This window comes from Ictidomys tridecemlineatus, chromosome 1 (assembly GCF_052094955.1).
Source record: "Ictidomys tridecemlineatus isolate mIctTri1 chromosome 1, mIctTri1.hap1, whole genome shotgun sequence".
Taxonomy (NCBI): domain Eukaryota; kingdom Metazoa; phylum Chordata; class Mammalia; order Rodentia; family Sciuridae; genus Ictidomys; species Ictidomys tridecemlineatus.
In genome coordinates this window covers 232371240-232395899 of record NC_135477.1, presented here as the reverse complement: position 1 = coordinate 232395899, position 24660 = coordinate 232371240, and the positions used below count along the sequence as shown (strand labels likewise).

At 31.5% G+C, this 24660-nt stretch overlaps 1 protein-coding gene across 4 annotated transcripts in view; it reads left to right on the top strand.

Moving 5' to 3' along the window:
* Cdh12 (cadherin 12) overlaps positions 1–24660 on the top strand; it is a 939290-nt gene that overhangs the window by 857242 nt on the left and 57388 nt on the right. For 3 of the 4 annotated variants that reach the window (XM_078016900.1, XM_021720037.3, XM_040272087.2), the window contains exons 7-8: positions 2911–3078; positions 20541–20728. In XM_078016900.1, coding sequence (XP_077873026.1) covers positions 2911–3078; positions 20541–20728 — 356 coding nt within the window. The remainder of the gene's footprint in view (positions 1–2910; positions 3079–20540; positions 20729–24660) is intronic. The other variant, XM_078016895.1, reaches the window with a different exon arrangement.

Below are 24660 nucleotides of genomic sequence, written 5' to 3'. Positions count from 1 at the left end.
CTTTAGTACAAGGCCTGCCTGATCTGTGGTCCCATGTCTTAGTACTGCACTTTACCTCTTCATTCAAAAAATAGCTTCTGTAAAATTATATTCTAGATGATCACAGATGCTGTTTGTGATATTTTTCCTATATAATATTGTGTTATTTTTCATCTCAAAATGGCATTCTTGGAAGATTTACTGTATTTTATAAAATAATCAGATATCCATCAAGATTGAGGGACTATTGCCAAAGAATAAAATAAAACTTTCTGCAGACTATTTTTCTTTGTTGTATTATTTTAAATATGTAAAACTATCTCAGTCATATATGTCCATTTATATTGGCAGAAACTATGTAACAATATTTTTCCCATTCTAGCTGTCTTGATTAATATATTAGAAATATCCTCAGTTAGAAGATATTCAAATCATCCCAGGATTAATTAGCTCTGTCTCCTTTTATCCAATAAATATAATTTATTTTAGAATTATATGGAATGAATTAAAGTAAGTGGCATCATTTTTGTGAAATATTTAAACTGTTCTATAAAATTCATGGGTTTGTTTTCAACTGCTCTCCTATAAGTCAGCCACTATATCTATATACAAATACCAAAAGAAAGGTAGATAGGATGGACACATAATACTAACATGAAAACTTAGTTGGCATGAAGCATTTTCTTCTGCTACTTGCTGCCTGGTATGGAAGAACTGCAGCTCAGTTCTTTGCAAACTCCTCCTACATCAAAACCATGCAATCTATTCTTGCTTGTTTGATTGGTTTTAATTTTTTAATTGATTGATAAACAAATGGCCATAAGAGGAATAATTTCCTGCAGAAAGAGAAATTTTCAGCATTTTAAAAAGTGATGTAATGAAAAATTCTCTTTTCATGTTCAATATTATAGTCTTCTTGATTCCCCAGATTTGTACAAGTTATAAAAATGTGAAAATGTTGCATTTTATTTTTGTAGAACCATGGTTATTGAATGAAAGTGATGGGGGTAAGAGCATCATTCTCATCACCACATATATTCTTGCTCTTCCAAAATTTTAATGTACTACCTTATAGTTAGTTAGGCAACATGGTACCAAAGGAAGACAGGGAGCAGAAGGCAGGTCACCTATCATACCCAGGGCAGATGAAGAGGGCAGGGTGGCAGGGGCCATGGGGACATCTTGACAAAATTAAAAATCACAGGGGGAAAAAGATCACAGGAAAAAACAGATATTCTGAAAGTGAGTTATATGTATCTACCCCCTTTGCAATTGTATCTTAATGTTTTGATCTAACTTCATCTCAGTAGATAGCTTTTTTATACACTTCACTAAGCAGAAAGAAACAAGTCCATAATTCTCTCTCCCTTTCTCTCTTTCCTGCCTTCTCTCCCTTTTCTTTCTCTCTAATTTCATATTGAGGATTTTCAAACACAAATGAATTAAACAAATAAAAATATTTTACATATATTTGTAGTTATTATATTTAAAATAAATTGTATAAAGCTAGGCCTTAGTGAATAGAACAAGAAGTCAGTAAGCATATAAACGTATGAACCAAACTCAGGAATTTATCTAAAATTTGCAGAAAGCCTAATTCAGAAAGAAGTCACACAGATTAAGGTAGGCAGGATAGAGACATTAAAAAACTAGAGATGAGAAATCTTAGTTGTAAGATTTAGTTGGAAATAAAGCATCAGGAGCTTAAGCTGGAGACAAACAGATTGAATCAAAATGGTGTCAGTACCAATTTTTGAATAAAACATCAGTAGCAAAATGAAGGCTGTCATTTTATAATTATTTCTTCCAAGTGTCAAAAGAAATTTCAGATTGCAGTTAAATCTGAATTGGCTTCAAAATGGCATTTGGTAGTTGGATAGTAAGTAGAAAGTAAAGATAAATTAGGATGCATATTTGGTTTGTGATTTCAATGCTATGTGCTCCTGTTGATACTCTTTGTCATTCATACTTGCTCCCTTAAGAAACAACACTATCAATGCCACACAGGTTGAAGCCAAAGGCTGTCCCATCTTACCCTAAAACCATTGACTGCAAATAGGAATTAGGTTTAAAATGCATTCAGATTTTTTTTTTTTGGGGCAAAGAATGCTGGAAGCTTTTACTTACTTCCTTATGAATAAGTGTAAATATAAATTAGTTCTAAATTTGGACACAAAAGTAGAAAATGAACATCATGTATAAATATGCATATGAACCATTAAATTTATGACTAAAAATGTAATTATGGATAAATTCACTCAAACAGTCATTTATCTGGTCAACCAGCTGTTGAGTTCCTTCCAAATATCAGGCTCTGTCCTAGGTGCTGGAGGACCTGGTGACAAAGGAGACAGAAGTCCCAGCAATTATAAAGCTTAATTATACCTAAATAAAAAATCTATTGCTAAAGTAACTGAGGGAGATGCGAAAGACAAAATATAATGTGCAAAGAAGATTATTCATGAATTTAAAAAAACTAAGTGGCATATTTGTCCTAGAAAATGAAAGTGAAGAAGAAAATGGTAATCATTAGAAAGTGAACACTCAACAGAAATTGATCATGTACATTTTTTCACATGATTATGTTTACCAATTTTTTAAATAATTCTTATTTGAAATAGACACATTTGTATAAATAAAATTTAACCTAATGTTCTTAATTACATTTTAGAACTAATATGGTGGTTTTTAATAATTCCTCACTGCTGCTCTGTATCTCATTGTAGGGTTGTTTCCAAAATACATTAAATTATATCTTAAGTATTGAGCATTTAAGGTGTTTTTAAATAACACATGATTTTTCACTAGCATATGATTTTTAACTTTGCTAGTGAATCTACATAGAATCATTTTATCATGGTTGCAATCTATTTTATTATGGAAAGTACAGGATTTGTGATGTTTGTCTTCTGTTACTATTTCCCCCTTAAGGTATTATTAGAACAGCTTTGCCAAACATGGATAGAGAAGTCAAAGAACAATACCAAGTTCTCATTCAAGCCAAAGATATGGGAGGACAACTAGGAGGACTGGCTGGAACAACAGTAGTCAACATCACCCTCAGTGACGTCAATGACAATCCACCTCGCTTCCCCAAAAGTATGTAATTTACCCTAACTCAAAATCTGCAGAGCCATTTGAAATTATTGACTTACAATGTCATATAATGCATTAGCAATTAAAATCAATTCCCAGACATTGTTTTGGTTTCAGGGAGCATAAGTCAACAGATAAAAATTGCATGACTTCAGAATTTATAATTTCAATGTAATTCACGTCCCATGTTATTTTAATAGAAAATAGAGTTAATAATTGAACAATCAGACTTATTAAATCAATGTTAACTAAAACAAAATATTTATAGTTGTTTAGGTGGGATCTTACCCTGATACATTATTAACTTAAGATGTAACACAAATATGCATAATCTGATATAAGACATCATATTTATAACACATGTACCATCATATTTTTTATTATATATTTAACATAATAATTCTGTGACTCTGTTTTTGTAAATTATACACATGGAACTATTTTCATATACTTTTGTGCATAGGATAATATTGATGATATTTTATTATTTTAGTTCTGACTAGTTATTTCATTTTAGTTTTGCAATAGGTGAAAATTGCTACAGTTCCTTTTGATAATAGAATGGTTCACACCTGTATCCTCTCTATAACTCTGTGTTTCCCTTTGAAAATGAGTATTTCTCACTTGTATTTCATCTAGTTTTCTGTTACAGTATTACATTTAACACCAATCAGTACCTATTCACTTCCCAGTGCATTTTGGGGAATCATTTCTCTGTTCCTCAGAGTTAGAATATTGACGCTGAATGGTTTTAGTCATAGTTTTATAAGAAATTTGATTAAATCGCCAGGTCGTTATTTGTCTAGAGAGTTTAAAAACCAAAATGATTTTTCTTTTTCCATTTCAGAAGGACAATTAGGGAGTTCATCTACTAAAATCTGTAGCACTAAGAATATTTAAATAATTTTATGTTTTATTGCTTTGGCTACATGTTTTCATATTTGAATGCTTTGTCACTTTTTTCTTTTTAGTTTCAACCTATATTTTCTTCATTGATATATTTTTTTATTTAGTAATCAGAAAATCTAATGGCCAAATGTTTGGAATGGCATTTAGAAATCATTATACTTTAATGCATATGTTGATTAGTTAATTGAACCATTCTACCAGAACACATATTTAAAAATGCCATGTGGTTCATGATAAACATACATAGTTTCTGTCAATTTAAAAAATGTATGAATTTGTTTCAAAGATAACATCAAACTTTTAGAACATGGAAAGTGTATAACAAAGTTTACTAGATAACGTTATGAGCAATAACACAAAATTCCTTAAAGCAATATTTTTTTACATTTTTATTGAGGAAAACAGAAAACAATTTAAAAGGAGAAACAAATAATTAATTTGGTTCTCTATTATATGATCTCATTAAAGAATATGATTCCAATTCTAAAAGCTTTCCATGTTTTTCTTTTCTCCTTTAGTTCTTTCTTATTCCTTTCTTTCTGTTTTTATTTATGTCTGCTTTAAATATGGCAAGCTGTGATAGATTATTGAGTAGTATAGATTGAGTGATTATTCTATTTGCTTGTAAAATGTAGGATATTAAACATGGGTTCAGATTCAGGTTTTGTGTATATAAAGCATGTGGAATCTATAGTGTAGCAAATACGTTCTGGGAAATGTGACATTCTTATTTATATGGGTGATAGTGGTGTTTCCATGTCAGAAATTCAAAACCACTACCAGTGGAAAGATGTCCTACTAGTGGGTAGGTGTCAGGGTTTTAGCCCCTGGTTTCCTCCTGACCTGCAGGAGAGATGGGGAAAGCAGGCCCCGACCAGGATGAGCCAAGAAAGGCAAAGGTTGACTGGCCGCCGGCACCCAGGAGCCCTCACCCAGCCCCGCTGCGGAAGGACAATCAGACACGTTAGGGTGACAGGTCAAAGCAGGATCTTGTTTATTGAGGAAGTACACACAGCTAATATAATGCACAGGAGCCAATCAGGATAAAGGTCAGAGGGGTGGAGTGAGTTCACGTGTACACCCTTCCCATGGTCTGTAAGGGGAGGCACAAGCTGTCCATGAGGGTGGAAGAGTCCTGGACCTATCCTGGAGGTGGTCTATTTTTTTCTGTCACCACCCACAGCACCACCTACTGGCTGATCGCCAAGCGCCATCCCAGCCACAATAACATTATTAGATTAATATTTATCACATTTGCCTATAAAGAAGATGGACCCTTAGAGAGATAAATACTCAGTCATCAACAATGAATTGAAGTTACAAGTTTTTAAACTCTGAAGTTCACAATTCTTCTAATTTAACGTGATATTAAAAATAAAAACTATGATTTTCTTTATATGCCACTCTAAAACAATATTATTTTAAATGCACCTCTAAAACAATCATAACATATATTAAAATGCCTATACTCATAAAGAGAAAAATGAGAGGGCAATAGAAAATTACATAGCAGATCACTGTGATCAAATTATTTTATGATTGCATTACATGCACATTTGAACCACTGTCTGGTATTATAATAAATGGGAGATATTGTTGAATTATTTGAAAGAAGGAGGTTTTCATGTTTTGCATGAATAAAATATTAGTCCAACTGCCTGAAGTTTTACATGTCTTTGTGTCAAAACCTTTTTAGTGTAACATCATTTTGAGTTACATTCTTCAGAGGAAAAGACAGAATACATTTATACACAGTAAAACCATTTCTTTCGAGGCCAGTGCTCATTTAGCAGAAACATTTCTCATATGGAGCAATTAAACAGCAAATGTGACATAAAATTATGAACTGAAATGATATCTATTTGAATGTTAATGTCAAGAAAACATGTATTTCCTACATAAATAACTTAAAGGAGAATTCCCCAGACTAGCTATATTTGCTCATGACTCTTAAGCAGTTATGATAAAAAATCTTGCTTCAGATGAATTTGACATACTTTTTCCATTGCTTAAACATGCACAACATAATTTCTTAGAATTTACTTATCACAGTGCTTTATGGCAATGTGTATATTCATATGCATGTATGACTTATTAAGCCCCCATTTGCATCCATTTTCTTCTATAAAAGGAGATGAGAAAACATAAATGGCAAATGTATTTGTATAAAACTTATGGAAATAGTTTGTCATTTTACTGTTGATTTAAAATTGATTGCTCCAGGATTTTATAACTTTTCTCAGTCTGATAATGATGATGATGACTATGGTATTGACTAATAAAGTACTATGTTTCACACAACATAGAAATTGTTGTGTGACAATGATTTGGATGTTCCTTCTCACTTAACTCTTATAATGACTCAGTTTCAGAAATAAAATTGCAATGCTATATTGTTTTAAAAGTAAAAGAGATTCATCCAGGAACTCCATTTTTAAATTAACTCTCTCTCTAGAGTGGAAATTTATTTTTGATGCCTATGTTTACCCAAAAAGATCCTCCACATAACCCAGAAAAGTGTCCACAAATGAAACCAACAATACTGGATCAGAAGTGGAAATAATCCAATACCTACAAAAAGAACTCTATCTGAAATCATATGAAGAGAAAGTATTTTCTTTTAAAAATGTTTTGCATGAGAGTTATATGGCTCCTATCTATTACAATGAGGGATATCTCTAGAGGATCTTTATTTGTAAGTAAGCTACAAAAATATTAATGATTTCTATTACATGAATTTTAAGTGGCTAAACCATCTAACAAGCTGATTTAAAGTACATATTATGAAATCAACTTATGTAAGTAATGGGATCAATTCAAAAGTATAAACATATACGCACATAGATATTTATGTGGTTATATATACATATGCATACACACAGTCTCAGAATAGCAAAATCACACTTTAGGATAAAATAGAATATCTCCTGGCCTTTGAGTTCAGAGAAGGCCTTGAACTACTCATCTGGATGTGGTGAGGATCACTCAGTTCCTCTCACAAGCTTCCTTGTTACTCTCGAGTGCATTTTTTACACCTCGCTGCCCATCTTGCCTGGAAATTCTGGATAAGGGCAGGCGACCTGTTTATTCACCAAACACACACAAAAAATAAAGAAACAAAAACCTAATAACACCCCCCATAATATGCCTAATCAAAGCCTTTGAGCTTGGAGAAAGTTGGCTACAAATATTACAAAGTTGTAATACGTGTACAATATGTATTTATGTTACATTATTGCAGAAGGGCAATGCCATGTATTGCTTTTTAGATAAAACAGCTTTGATATGTGATAAGGACTGAAGTATCCAATAGTGTAGAGAAAGCCCACAGAAACAGTAAGTGAAGCAGGGCCTGGAGATATTTCAATAACAGAATGGAAAGGACATTGGGATCTTCTAGACTCAAAGAGGAAGTTAAGTAAGATGAAGAGCAATGAAGAAATGACTTCAGCAGGAAGATGGCTTTTGTGTTAATATGATGAGCTTGATGGAGGGGAGAAAGCAAAAGGCCATTGAAAAAGGCTTTAAAATCCTTTAAAAAGTGTTTTCAAAATCGAAACCACAAAGAAATAATTCTAAGACATATAAGCAAAGAAGTGATACATGAACTCTCACACAAAGAGAAAAAATAACTGAGTTAAAGAAATCATGCTCTGTTAATCATTAGAGTATGAAAAATCTTGAAAGGAAAATGAAGTTATAAGAAGATGAAAAAATAAGCAGATCAAGTCTTTATTACTTAAATTTTTGACATTAGTGACAGTCTTTAACCATAGTGGTGAAAGAATCCTAAAGCTACCATATGGTTGACATTTCTCTACTTAATTTTTGCTTTATTATTGGTCTTAGGAGCTATTCAGACAAAGAAACTGGATTTTGAAACTGTTTTGTTAATAAGAGCAACACAGAACCAAGTGTAATAGTAAACCCTTGGAAAAAAAATTTTGATATGTAAGAAATATACCTTATTAACAAATATTAGATGTAATAAAATATATCATTCAATAATAATTAAAACTGCAGTTTTATTGAAGTAATGAATTGAAGTAATTGAATAATGCAAAAATAATATAATTTTTTATTTGAACCTGCATAAAGAGAATAAAATTTTAAATTTCTTCCCTCAAGCACCAAGTATAGATTTTTTTAAGTAACTGACAATCACACAACTTGGAATAAAAACAGTGATAAACTTATGAGCACAATATATATAAATGTACTTGATGAGAATCCATATCATTACAGAACAATGGAAATGTTGGAAGAAATGATATCTACATTGATTCCTGAAATAATATTCTTATAATAGTGTTAGTGGGAAACCAAAGCTATACTGAAATACTTACACCACTGCAAAACATGACATCCTATTTAAAGGTTTGTATACATAGAACTATGAAAAAGTGGAAGTGAAAAGACAGAAAGGGAAGGAAGGAAAGAAGGAAGGAGAAAGAGAGGGGGGAGAGAGAAAAAAAATCAAAGAGTGCATTGAAACCATTCCTGAAAAATAAATTACAGGTATTTATACATGAAGAGATTTGTAGTAATAGGCTTGTGAAACATTAAAGTACTGGCAACTAAACAGGGGAAGTCCAACAGTCAAATACAGGCAATAGCAAAAAAGAAAAGCCAGTGCATATGCACATGATTCATGATGGTATGATGGCCATTAAGAAATCAAATTAAGAGACAACTAGTTGGACTGTCAGTTAAGGAATTGGTTTTGGCTAAAAGAAACTAAACTCTGCCATGAGACCATTACAAAACTTCATCTCTTCCAGATTACCTTATTAAAGTCTCAAAAGTAAATTCATAAGTAACCAATCCTTTGAATAAATAGATGAGGTCAGCTGAATTTGAAAATCCAAATATTTATTTATTTGTTTTAAGTATTTCTATATCTATCTACCTATATCTATATCTATAGTTATCTTTATTTTTCTTTATTTTTATGTGGTTCTGAGGATCAAACCCAGTGGCTCACAGGTTCAAGGCAAGTGCTCTACCACTGAGCCACAACCTCAGTCTTGAAAGTCTAAATATTTATTAAAAGTTTGTTAGTTTGCTTATTTTTGGTACCAGGAATTGAACCCAATGGCAAATAACCACTGAGCCACGTCCTTGGCCATTTTTATTTATTTATTTTTATATTGAGACAGAGTCTTGCTAAATTTATTAGGGCCTCCCTCATAAATTTGCTGAGGGTGGCTTTGAACTTGTGATGCTCCTACCTCAGCTTCCTGAACTGCTGGGATTACAGGCATGTACCACCATGCCCAGATAGGCTCTTAGTTTAAAGGTGCTCAATTTTTTTGTGTGGAATATTTTGATAAAGTTACTTGAGAATATATGTTAGAATTCTTAATGTGCTATATCTTATTTGATTAATCAGAAATTATAGGGATAAAATCAACTGAAAGAAATGTTTACATATTTAATGGAGGATTTAAGGGAATATTAAATGCACTCTGTTAAGATGAATGAACAATGGAAAGTTATTGATGCACTTGAAAGGATGTGAACTCTTGCCAAGATCTACATCATGTTTATTACCGTGTAACAGGAATAGTGAGTATATAATTCATATGTATTGAATATATATATATATATATATATATATATAGTTTATAGAAAGTGAAAGAGGTTTTTATTCTGATAATAATTAAGTAATATAAATGGGCTGTTGAAATTCCAATGCAATTTTTTGAAAAAAATTATAAAGGACGATTAGATTTGTAGGGAAATATAGATATGTTTATTGAAACTGTAGTTACTATAACTGCAGTATTAGATGTAAATATTTATACTTGCATACGATGTATTTTGTAAAAATGAAAGGAGAATCAGAAATCCAGAAAAAAAATGTAGTCAGTTTTCCTTCTTTTTTTACACTATAGGCATAGAAAGAGTGTAGATATAAATTAATTTTATCTTTAAAGCCTCATCCCCTTTTGAATCTTTTTATATATCCTAATGATCTTTTTCTCCATATTTTCACTGACTGTGCTCTTTAAACTTTGAAAATAGAAACCCTCCTGCTTATGCCTAACCCACTAAATCACACATTATTGAAATGTGCATGCTTCAATATGGCTGAAAGTATTAATTTTGAGTTATTTGTATTTGAAAAGCTTGCTTACTAACAAAATATTGCCTCAGTTTAATTGATTTCAGGTAGTAAAATGAGACCAAGTGGACAAACCAAATAAAGTAATCATTCTGTGGGTCAGAGATGCCACTTGACTGGTACTTCTCATAACCTATAACACCTGAAACAGGTGTTGAACAGATTATCTGAGCTTATAGGGCAAATCTCCCAGGACTGTGTTCAATGATGACACATTGTTGACTTGAAATTGTCTATGGTGGGAGTTCTTATGCCATAGAAGTTGACAAACACTAAAACTCAGGGCTTATACCTGCATTCCCTCCCTACTCAATATGTATGTTCATAGTCATACCCTACCAGGGTATGAATGGGAATTATGAAAACAGTATAGACATCATAGTTCTAATGTGATGATAAAAATATTTAATGATGGGAAAGATTTTAGAAACATGCTACAAAATGTAAAGCAGTTTAGAAATGATTCCTAAAAATGTTTATTCTCCTTGAAGGGTAATATCTATTTAAAAATGTCTTTCTTTCCTCCACATTCATGTCCATTGACTTTCTAAAAGCTTTATACATTTATTCCATGTTATTTCTGTGACAGAAAATAATATACTCACTCCCTGTGAGAGATAGACATGACTCTGTCTCTTCTTGCATAAGAGCATGAGGAAGACATTGCAGGTACCTCAGAGAGAAGTACTACGGGAGACTCAGTTAGCACACAATAACAGTAATACAGAGAAGAAATATGTGTGCGATCTCTGTTATTGAAGACTATGGTAGTTGTGAAAATGATAATATGTGTATAGATTTGAACAATTTTATTGGATAAAAATGGTTCTATTTATTTTCTATCAATGGAGGATTTTAATTTATGGAACTGGAGAAATACTACTTGTTGAGATAGTGCGTATTAGAAATCTTTTGGGGGACATGGCAATCCTATAGGCTCTATGTGGAATGCATCAAGATCGATGCCTTGAAGTTTTGGAACATCATAATGGTTTGCCAAGTATGAAACTCAGAAGTTGTATATAGAGAAATTTAAAATATTTTTAAAAAATTAGTGTGAAGATATTAAATGAAATCAAGAGGATAGATGAAATTAACTAGAGGAGAAAAAAATCAAAGGGATGTCTGGAGACAATGGCTCTTGACCATGATTGTCAATAGAACCAGAAGGAGTGTAAAAAATCCTGTTATTCAGGTCTAAACACAGAACCACTAAGGTAACTCCTCTTTGGGTTATTCTTGGGCTGCAGCGTTGTATCCAAATCTTTCCATATGATGCTAACATGCAGCAGGAATTTTATCTGATCTTGAGGACATAATAAAGGGCATTGGGGAGGGGACAGCTGTGAAGTGGGAGAAACCAGAACTCTATATAGAGAGTGTAAGAAGTGTTAGAATTGTGCTTCAAAAAAGAGGGAGTGATCAAGAGGGTTGAATGATGCAGAAAAAAATTGTTAAGAATTTAATGACAAAGAAATAAAACTGGCCATATCAGAGGAAATCTTTAACAGAATAGTGGCTTCAAAAACCCAGCCTAAATCTACATGTGGCTTGCTTGTTAGGTAGAAATAGGTCACAGTGACAATAAAGGAGAAATTATGTTAAAAAGGGGACAGTAATTAAAAGAGTGCCTGGATTCAGTTTGGAGCAAAAGAAAACTTTTGTGAAATAATCAAATGTAAACACTGTCTATTCTTGGGAATATCTCAGTTAAGAAGAATATTGATTGTGAAAACAGACTGTGTGATACATTGTATCAGTATTTGCATATTGCTGGAGTTCAATAGTAAGAAGGGAAGATGAAGGATAGCTCAATTGAAATTGGCTAAAAAGCTGGAGGGGGATGCTTACAGATGTAATAAAAGTGTATTATTGAAGTTTTTACCATGATGCTAAAATGCAGTGAATATCATCTAGCCAAGTATTGTCCCAAGTCAAATGCAGAATTTAAAATGAAAATGTCAGGATGCATTTAAGACTGTTTGAGTCATTAGTCAGAACAAGATATTTTGTGATTTTTTTTTTAAGAAACACTTTTTATAGAGTATGGAGAATAATAGAAAAGTTTATGCAGAGGTATTCTTTAAGAGAGTGATGAAGAGTCCCCATATAATCAAAGTAAGGAATGTGGTTGCTCTTTTCCTGGCCTCTGGTATGTGGATAAGAGCCTCCCTGGCAACCAGGACAGATCACAATGGCTGCTGTTATTTTCCCAGACAGGGAGCAAATCCTTGGGCTAGTGTTTTCCATATGTTTAAGAATGTTGAAGTACCCAAGGAAAGGTGTTTGTAAAAATAATTACATGATAACAAAAGGAAGGGTAAAGATGTGGCTGCAGAAGGGAAAAATACCCAAGAGTCATTTTAAGTCCTACAAAGGAGATTTTCCTCATATTGAGAATCTGTGTGTGGAGTGCATCACTGAGGGATCTGGAAGGTGTGGCAGTGTTCTATCAAAGTAGAGGCAATTCCTTGCTCTTGGGGGTTGCAAGATGAGATGCTTCCAAGAGCCCTTCACTCACTGCCACTCAGATAAATCAGACCTGGAGAAGCAAAACTAGACCTTAAAACAAGGACACACCAAACCCCTAACTTTGCTGTGTCCTACAGTTGGGGAGTAATACCTTGGAGAATTAATGGGGAACAAAAAAACTGACCACTATATTGTAGTTACTGCTGCAGATGATGTTCGGGCTCAACATTGTTTTCATCCAAGGAAAGTCATTCACTGAGGAAATGGAGAGAGGCAGAAGGAGAAAAATGAACATGCTGTACCTATTCCAATAACAGGAATATTAGTGAGGGATTGTTTGCAGGTTTGGGAAAGTGAAAAATCTACATAACACCATTCTAATTTCATTCTGTGAAATACAGTTCACAGTCTTTATCTGGGAAAAGAATTAGTGAAGTTAGTAAAGCTGAGTTTGTGGAGAGTGGATTGGTTTAAAATAGAAATGAAAAGAGAATGGTAGTTACTTTAGCATCTGCATACTTTGCAAGCAATGAGGAAGGTGAATTCGAGGTTAATGATCATAATTTAAACCAATATCTAGCTGTCGTTCTTGTTTTTTCTTAGTCATACGTCTCTCCTCTTTAGAAGATTAATTATGACTATTAAGGGTTGGCTTTTGTCAGATATAGTAATAAAAGAATGTCAGAAACCAGGCACGGCATGGTGGCTTACCCTTGTAATGCCAACAGCTTGGGAGGCTGAGACAGGGGAATCACAAGTTCAAATCCAGCCTCAGCAATTTAGCAAGACCCTGAGCAACTCAGAAGACTCTGTCTCTAAATGAAATATGATAAAGGGCTGGGGATGTGGCTCAATGTTTAAGCATCCCTGAATTCAATCCCTGGTACGAAAAAAAGGAGGGGGGCATTGAAAATATATGTAGGCCACAGGTTAATATTTTATTGAAATGATAAATCAAGCTTTTCAAGTGGATATGGAAAGGACAGGAACAAGATGAGAATCTATACAGATTAATGTACCAGTGGTCCTTCTGATATTGGAGTTGATAGATCCCAGTGGGAGTAGCTGAACAAAGAAAATTATAAGGCAGGGAAATTCTTAGCCTATTAGCTTTTTCATGTGGTTGTTTCTGTGGATTGATTCTATGGATTGATGGTTCTGTGGATTGTTTCCTATTAGATGACCTCACAGACCCAATATCAAGTTGGCTCTGTTCAGACTCTCAGTCTAAAAATCACACACGGAATGGAATTATAAACATTGCTTCAGACCTTTGAGGTTGCCATGCTAGATTAATATTTGTGATTTTTCAATTAAATTCTTCAATGACACTAAATTGTTAACACTCCTAGATATGTTTAAACTCATTTGAACATTACACAATATATACATATTTTTAAAAGTAAGATGGTACAAATTTATGCTCTTATGTAATCATTCAAAAGAAAATTATTGAATTCTGAAAAAGACAAAACTATAAAAAATCTGTTTATCCATTTTTATATTGTCTTCATCATCTTGTGGACAAAGCTACTAGAAGCTGCAGTTGGACATAATCTCTTACCTGAATTATAGGCATGCTAAGTAATTAACTTACTATATAAATATGATTTACATCTGGCCCTATATTTTTGCATTGTTTTATTTGCATAGAACCAGAAGTTTTAGAGTTCTTATCACTCTTAGAAAAGATTTATTGCTATCATTACATAGAATTTATAAAACTTAATCCATTATTTTAGATATATATTTAACAATTCATGTACATGCATGTACAATTTAGAAGGGACATTTATAACCTTTGTAAACATTCTTTTCTCTTTTAGTTTTTGAGAACTGAGATTGTATTAGATATAAGCATTTTTAACTTGCACTAGATTTTACAAACATTTTGTTTTACTTTCCTCTTCTGAGTTCTTTGAATTTCCTTTATTTTTTTTCTACTATTGTATTTTAAAGGGGGAATAATTTAACTAAAATAATAAAGTTGTTGGTGCCCAATCCTTGACATTTTAAAAGGTGTTCAGCCTCTGCACTTTTACTAAGTCAATCATTGCTAGAAAATGTTTCTCTTTCAATTGATACAAGTTTTTCAATGGCTTTAGGTAATGATAAGTTTGTGAGCATATTTAAGATGAAAAATTTCAAAACCTTTTTAGAAAGCTTATATCAGTAGAGTAGAATGAACACTAGTTCTCTTCACATTTATTGTCACTGGTCTCATAGACATTCTGAGAATGAGTAGGATAGATTTGTCATTCCTGAGGTCCTATTTACAGATGTTTAATGTGTTTGGCTAAAGCCCAGCTTGAATTCAATTTTGTCATCAGAAAGGTCTTTTCTTGTGGACTTTATTTTTTTAATTAAAAAACTGCTTTAGGATTTTGAAGACAGAGGACATAAAATATTACTAAACTATCAAAATATTTTGTTATTCCTGAATTCTCCAATTTTCAGAAGAAAATAAATATTTCAGTAAAATTTAAAATAATTTTTCAACATCTCTCACTTTCTTTCATTCTCACACATTTATATGCAGCTTTCTCTTTCTTATTGTTATTCATATAGAAAAAATATTATATTGCATATTCATGGGGACATTATCAATAAAAATATCATTTCAAATTTAATTAGTAGTAATGGATAATATAAATTATATATATATATATATATATAAAATACTAAATTTTATTTACTATTGTACCAGTGAATTTTTGAAAATAAATCTATAAGGTTAATCAAAATTATTATTACGTTGATCTTACAAATAAAAGACTCACTAAATATTTTGTCCAAAGTCACAGAGATATAGGTAAAGTTTCTATAAAGTTTTTCTTTTTTTTATTTACAAAGATGTTGTTTGCTTTCTCATGGTATGTTCTTTACATACTACATTATTTGTGTATTATTACATCTGCTTAAGAAATCAAATCATATGCAATTAGGTGCAATTAGATGGCATTTCAAGGAAAAAGCATACAGGATCATTATTTAAACAATTCTATGTCTAAATCTAATTATGTAATCTACAGATAGGTGATTGTGTATGTATATGCATGTACATGCACATTCTGAATATTAAAAGTAAACTTTTTTAAAAAATAGTATAATTATTTAGGTGGGCTCAAGGATACAGTTTTGAGTTCTTAAAGTCTTTAATAATTCTTATCAATTTATTCTTAAACATTTCGTATTTCTAGCATTCTAGTATTTAAATTTTTTATTTGTTCTTTTTAGTTATACATGATAGTAAAATATATTTTGACATATTATACATACATGGAGTATAACTTCCCATTTTTTTGGTTTCCAATGTGGAGTTATAGTGGGTGTATATTTATATAAGAACATAGGAAAGTTATGTCCAAATTATTCTGTGGTCTTTCCTATTCCCATCTCTCCCTTCCCTTCATTCTCATTTATCTAATCCAATGAACTTCTAGTATTTTTAAGCACCAATTATTACCTGTCATATACAAATGATCTTTATAAATAGTTGAATGTTGAGCTCTTACATATTTTTTTATTATCTGAAGACTTATTGCTTTAAATATAAAATGTATTTCAAAAGTACATTTGTAACAATTTATTTCATCTTTTTAAAAAATTTTCACATTACTGAAAGATTTCATGATATTTATAATTTTTTCATTCATTTAATATATTTGGTTATATCTTTATATTTTCTCAGTAAATTAAAACATTATTTATATTCTTTTAAATAAATATATCTCTCTTGATAGTTTCATTAATGCTTCTGAATTTTCTAAAAGGGAAAAATTGAAGGAAAGTTTATAAATTTGGTCACTAAAATTCCACCTTAGATCATTACCTGTAATATTTCTTCTTTCCCAAGGGATTTTGGGAAAGCATCATTTGTGCATTCGATGAATATGTAAATATATATTTTACTGTGTGTACAATCTCTTGTCATCTGTTTTATTTCTTAATCTGTGTTGTACAGGTAGTGCCATTAAGATATTTCATATGCACCAAAAGTAGGACACCCAGAAGATGATGGCAGTGTAATTTCATAGTACATCATAAATGATTCGACTTTGGCACAGCTGAAGATTACTTCAGAGTTCTGAATTAATCTGAATGACCCCAGCTTTATTGCTGTTGAGATTCTAGAAATGATAAAATGTCAAGTCATTGAAAATAAACCAACAGAATCTAAACAATCTGACATGACTAATGCACAGTTTCTCTTTTTCCATACTCTGTAGCCTCTATTACCAGCTGCAGTATTTTACAGAGCAATGCTTGTCTTAATGAAAATGCACATCTTTCACCTTATTGAAATATATGTCTGTTATGTAAAGAACAGAAAATCCACTGTTCTGTGTATTTTAGTTTTACATGCACTAAAACCTCAATGCACTGAAGAAATGTAAGTGATAAATAATTTTTTTATTATGTCTTAATTTTAAGGGATACAGATTAGTCAAATGCTGTTACATCAACCATTTATGGACAATGCAACTCTGAATTTACCACGTTTTCCAAAGCCATTAAATATTAATGAAATTTGTGAGAATGCTCTGAGATGACAATTTTCAAAAAGAACTGCTTAGATAACTTATAACTTATATTAACAGAGTACTACAAAGGATAGCTATCTTCACATTTATTGTTCATGACCTCATAAAGTGTTCTTTTTTAAAGCATCAAATTCATATCTCAGCATAGTGTCTTCAAGGGGGGTTATTTCATCTCTAGTCTGCATTACTTGGTACCCTTCAAAGTTTAAAGTGCTTTTTCTCACAATAGAGGGTCTCAGTTCTGGCTAGACTTTCCATACTTACTAATTATTATCCAGTAGACATGACTCTAGGCTTTATTATTTTTCAAGATATACAATTTATTTATTTTTGCTTCTATACTTTTCAAATGAAAAGATACCTTATGAAATCTAATACTCAACTTGAAGCTGCTCTCACTGAATATATTGGAAGGTGTCTGCAGAAATACCCTATGCTCTTTATATCCTCCTATTTTTCTAAAGATATCATCCAACACCTGCCCTGCACTCCTCAGGGAGGTATCCTCACCAACCCAACAGAAATCCCCTGTATAGAGCATCATGCTATTGCTCTCAAATCAATTTTTAGCCCTTTACTTTGTAATGTTTAACAATACATTTCCTAATTAAATATCCTAATAGAGGGAGATTTATAGTACTCATTCAACTTAAACCTCCATTTCTCTATTTTGTCAGCAAAAAATTTAAGACTCTAACACTGATGGACCATGCGATTGGACTGTGACTAATCATATTATCAATTTAAGGCTTTTATTGTTTCTTTTGATTTTTATCCCAATCACACAGTGAGAATCAAATGTTCTAGATTCACTTCCTAATAAATCATATTTCCATTTAATAGACATTAAAAATTTTAAAAGGAAGTGAAAATATCTCATATATTCTGTGCTCTGTTCCTTTTCTCTGAAATTTCTCTCTGAGAAGTTGAGTAAAACTTGAGTGACTATGCCCCATGCCTTACTACCACACTAAAAATAAATTCAAGCATCTTCATGCTTGCTCAAAACTCAGGAGTCCCTCAATTCTGTACTTATTGAGAAATATTTGTGATCTGAAGAATGTAGGTGGCAATGGTCACATTAATTTCTACTAGGTACTTGTCACTATTTGATAAAAGACAGATTGCCCTTGAATGTCCCACTTCCCACTTTATCCTTCTTGGAGACAATTGGGAACATTTAATCCTTTCTTTTTTTATTTTTCTATTTGATCTGGTGGCCTAGGTTTGAAACCCTGCTTAAAATTTAGTGAACATTGAACATCTGGCAGCAACTGTGTTGTTTGGCAAATAAAACCTAATGAAAACAATACTAGTTTATGAGAAATGGCTACTTTGATCAATTACTATGACTTTCATTAAATAGGATTCCTTCATAAAGTCTATATTAATGCTCCAACATCCTCACTAGAAAGTTTTAATATCTTTTGCTTGTATTGTATATTTACTTATTTAAACTGTATAGTGTATTCTTTTAGAAAGCCATCTTACATGTATAATACTAAACAATTAATTACTGATACACAATTATTTTAGGTCACTATAAACTAGACCTTCTAGCGGGACACAGTGGCTCATGCCTGTAATCCCAGCAGCTCAGGAGACTGAGGCAGGATCATTGCAAGTTCAAAGTCAGCCTCAGCAAAAGCAAGGCGCTGATCAACTTGGTGAGACCTTGTCTCTAAATAAAATACAAAATAGGGCTAAGGATGTGGCTAAGTGGTTGAGTGCCCTGAATTCAATATCTGGTACCAACCCTATATATATACCTTTTTTCTTGTGCATCAAATAAACAAGATATAGGTGGATATTTATCCCTCTTAAGACAGAATGTGTGTTCTATTGAGGTGATGTTCTTTCGATGTCAGTTAAAATAAGGCAGATTTCAACATAATTTACAAGAAAAAAATGGGAAATATTTGGGAGGTAGAGGGTAGCTGGCAAGATTTAACTTTTACCAGGGCTGATGAGATTACCAAGGTTTGCCAACTGATTGTGAAAAAACTATATATTCTATAAAAATAATTGGTAATGAAAAATGAAGTGACTTAATTTACAAACAGGTATGATTAATAATTTTTCATGCCATCTTGAAGCAAATAATTATAATTTTTAAAAGTAATTTGTTGAGTGAACTTCACCACGCAAGAAAAGTCTTGAGTGCCTTCATAACTCAATATGTACTAGAATTCTAAAAGAACTTAATCATTGCACTTGGTTTGTCCATGGGAAAGTGACATTCAAAATTTATTTATAGAATTTGAAACTGGAATTCCAGTATCAAAATTAAAACATCGAACTTTTTCATTCACTTTAGCATCTGCATTTTTAATTTCCTCCTTTTCTTTTCCATTTTTTAAACTTTGATTTGAATATTACTGTTTACCCCATTAATATTCACTTTGATGAGATGTTCAAATATAGTATGTCCTATTTATTTTCTTCATCTCACACTTTAAATTTTTGACAAAGGTTTTAAATTATGTCTACTATTTTTCTTAGTCCTGGAATATTTTCCACAGATAAGTATTCTTTTTTTTCATTTTTTTCTGATCCAGTACTTATTTCACGTAATGTAAGTATTCCATTTGGTGGTAAAAATGATCATTTTAATTTTTTCTCCTTTAATAAGAAAAAGAAAAAAAATTGAGAAGTTCAAACTTTATGTACTCAGTTTAAATATTAGAAAGTATGCCAAGTTAATATGTATTAAAAATGAGCTGACGCCTGGCATGCGCGCAGCTCTGGGTTCGATGCACAACATACAAGTAAAGATGTGTCTGCCGAAAACTAAAAAATAAATATTAAAAAAATTCTCTCTCTCTCTCTTTCCCTCTTTAAATAAAATAAGCTGAATCTTTGTCTCCAATATGCTTTATTTAAATTCATCGAGTAGAATTTTGTATTAGTGTACAGCTTATCATTTCAGTTCATTGTAAGATAAATTTATAGTCATTGTAATGATTACTTTCTGGATACATAACCTTCACTTTCATAAATAACTATCCATCTATCTTTAATCTATTTATCATCTATTTATTAATTATATATATCTTTTTGTTGTGTTTTAGATTCTATTTTATTGGTATTGATTACTTTGGTAACAATTATGAAGACTTTTACCCTCACATATAAGGAATACTTTGATATCAATCATATTAAAATATTTCCACACAGTGATTTTAATATAGCACACTCTATTATTTATAATACCCATTTAAAAATCAAAAGCAGGTCTACTGAAGTGAAAATGAAGTTATTACATATAATCATAATCCTTGACAGCAAATTGCCTTTGCATTTTGCTCTATAACGTTCCAAATTTGATTTACTTTGTGCAGTCTACATTTTTCAAACCTGATAATCTTCCTTTACTAGTTCACTGTCAATACAAATTACATATATTTTATCAGGCATCTTCCATCTGAAAGTTCCTGAATCTTCTCCTGTTGGCTCAGCTATTGGAAGAATAAGAGCTGTGGATCCTGATTTTGGACAAAATGCGGAAATTGAGTACAATATTGTTCCCGGAGATGGAGGGAATTTGTTTGACATCATCACAGATGAGGATACACAAGAAGGAGTTATCAAACTGAAAAAGGTACATAAACAAAGGTTTTGACAGTTTACTATCTAATAATAATTAAAGAAAATGAAAGGGTATAAGCAATTTTAATTTTCCTTTAATTAGTAATATTTTAAATAAAAAATTAAATGTTATAATTATGAAATATTCACTCCCCCAGATAGAGTTATTCTATGATTGAACAAATATGGATTTATATTGAATAATGAAGCCTAACAGTTTTATTATGTACTTTTTAATACTCTTTTCAGAGTTTAATTTCTAGTTAATTTTATAGCAATAAATGTACAAAAATGATCAATTTAAAAATGACAGTCAATAACTCTTATCCTACCAAGGTTGATCTTGATATTTAATGACTTTTTGGAGAACACAGAGTATAAATATCTAAGTTAGTACATTATTGGTGAGAGTTGATATCACAGTGGAGAAATACTATTGTGGGTAAGTTTTATTCAGTGCAGAAGTGAAAGAAATAAGAAAGGATAATAATGGACTTGAGAATTCTGTAAGAAAAAAGCCTACAGAGACTTTTATCAGTTAGGAAGTAAGGCTAGAAATATCCTAGTGAAGAGACCATTGAAATAATCCAAGAAAGAGATTTAGATGCTTATAGTAGTGAATATTGAGAGAATTATGATTCTGGCCAAACTTTAGGGCAAGAGAAAGAAAGGGAGAGTGGAAGGGGCAGTAAAGGAGAACAGCAAAGTTAGTCGGACCCTTGAAAGAAGTCATTACTTGCCCAATATGTAGTTTTGTCTTTTATTGGTTAGTGGCACATGAAGGAGTGTGTACATGTGAGAAAGAAACCTGATTCCATTGGAGGCATGTAGATTGCTTCCATTATAATGAAGAAAACTATGAATTTTGAGTAGTGAAGTGTAGCAAAAAAGTGAACCTCATTAAATTTAGGTCTTCTTTCCCCCTCTCCTTGTACAATGTATACTCTCTTAACCTCAAACTGCAGTACATGTCACGTCTGTTACTATTTATGATCATTTCAACCCAGAAGAAATATTTTTGAAGTCAATGCTATTAATCAGTCTTTTCTTCTCATATTTGTTAGGAGCTCTGAATTTTAATAAGAAACACTATGAATTGTAATGAAAATCATCTTAAAAGTAAATGTAAGCTTCATATAGACAGTCATTTTATTTTTATTCCCACAAATGTACATAAATTGTACTTAGTCCAGAAGTTAGTTAACACACACGATACCATCTAAAATTATGCATTAATGCTGAACTAGAGAAATACACAAATAAAAAAATGTGTATGATTCTTGTTTATTTCTCTATTGTTATTTAGTATTTCTCTTTTCTACTCAGTAACATATCAGTGAATATTCTGATTAATTTTTTTGTAAAAATAATAATATTTAAATATTTTTCAAAATCAATCCAAATGAAACAACTGTAACAAAAATGGTAGAAAATATTTTATTTAATCAGATCTTAAAATTTAACCATTAAATTAAGTAGATTTACAAAGTTAATCTGAGGGACAGAATTAATACTAAATAAGCATATCTACATTTAAATATTCCTTCATCTTGCTTATTATAAATGTATTTTATATTCATCAATGTAATTTTATATATTTTATATTTACTTTTGTAGACACCTATTTTTCATCCATGCCTGTAATTGATGATTAGATGTCAATCATAAAAATCTTTATTTTAAAATATATTTGGAAAGAAATAGTGTTATATTTATTTATTATTTTATGATGTCAAAAATATAATGTTTTAAGGAAGTGTTACAGTTATAAATTATAAAAAACTTAACTATTACTTAATCAGCAAAAATGCATTTTCATTCCAAGGAAAGATTCATAGTGAGTAGGTACTACATCATTTTTTGTTTGAATTTTTGAGAATTTTTAAAATTTTTAATTGGATTGACTTTGAGATTTACAAAACTATGGAAATGCCTTATTAAAATTGAATTACATAATGCAGATAATCAATCTGGAAAATGTATCTCTAAATAAGACAAACAGTGTTTCCTCCTGAGGTAAATTAATCATTCATCTTACTGGCATAAAACTCCTTGTCCAAATAAATCTGTGACTATACCTTTCCCTTCATCATTCAAGGGATATTTATGGTGTAGCCACCACGTCCCAGATCCATTTTGGACTCAAAGATAGACACATTCCTTGTTCTCCAGCTCCATCCATTCAATTTGGAACATTGGAAAATTAACACATGAAATATCACTATCAGCAATGATAGATTCAAGCTGATAGACATAAACCAAGGTAAAGAGAAAAGAGGAATGTGAAACGCAGTCTTATAGTAATGGTCAAAAAGACTTTGGGGCTATGGTGAAATATAAGCATATTTCTGAAGAAAGACAGAGGAACAACAACTATATACATTACATGTGTTCAGAAAAACTAAGCAACAATTGCAAAATCTCCCTCTGAGGAGGGAGTGATGGACAAAGAGACGGGAAAGGTCAGCGAATAAAAGGAATGTTGATTGGAGACAAGGTCATCAATGTCCCATGATGGAGGTCTTGTAGGTCAGGTCAAGGACTCTGAGCTTGGTAATGATAAGGGGAGTTATACACAAATCACCTCTGTTCTAATAGAGTCAGTTTACTCTGTATGCTTTGAGAAAAATCGGACTTAGGAAGTAAGGCTGGAAAAAAAAAAAAAAGCCCAGTGAAAAGATCATTGAAATTAATCCAAGAAACAGATTGAGATGCTCATAGAAGTAAAGACTGCGAGAATTGGTGATTCTGGCTAAATTTTAAAGAAACAGTCAAAACATATTGTTATAACTATTTTCATCACGTAGAAAATTACACCAAGCAATTCAGTACTTACAAAGCCTGACAGAATACTTGGAGTCACTTTCAATGTTGTAACTTGCTGTGATCTCTAAATAAGGATCCACCAGGGGCAATCACTACCTAGTAACCTATTCTGCTGAAAAAGAAAACTGCAATCGATAGACTACGTCTATTAAATATAAGAAGTAAGTTTTGCAACACAATTTTTGAATTATCTAACATCTATCTACGTGTTGGATTGTATGAAATGTGCTTATGTACACATACATACACACATATATATATATATCTTTATCAAACATGGTTGTATGATTTTATGAAAAAGGAATAATGGAAAAATATTCAGCTGAATAAAGTGCATGGAAAAAAATAAATTAAAATGACAGCTGTATTTAAAATACAGAATTCTTTTGGGTAAAGCTCATGTAATAAGACTATTCAAGCATTACATGTAGTAGGTTCTCAGAAAACTTTTATCTTGCACTTATTATTGGTCTCTGAAGAATGATGTGAGCAAAAATAAATATGAATGTAAACATCAACAGTAGTATTTTAATTTTCCATGTGATCTTAAAATTATTATTTGAAAGTTTCCCCTTTTGTATCTCAGCATAGAATTGCAATGCAAGAATTATGAATTCCTACATAAATCATATTTTTAAGTATACTAAATACATTTAGGAAATCCATAAATATATATCCTACACATGAATACATAGCTGTATTTTAAAGATGAGTTATTTTAAATTTTTGGCTGACAAACTTTTAAGCAGCAGTAGAGGAATGAAATGATATATTCTTCAATTTAACAGAGCTTCTCTTTTTTTAACCCACTTAAAATACATTCAAATGCTCAATGTTCTGAAGCACATATTTTCAATGTTGTTTTATCTTCAAAATCTTTTATTTAGTTTTATTTTACTGTATACTTCTCTCCTTTTCCTCTGTAGGGTGAGGATATATAAAAATGAAACTCAGGTTATATAAGCAGAGGAGAATGAAGAAAGGTGTCATTTCACTGTATCACGTTGCATTCAGAGTAAAATTAGGAAAGTTTGTAAATCTCTCCAAAGCACACAATACTGGTAAAAACCCAAACCAACTCTTACTCTACTCTTGCATATTACACTGAACAAAGTATAC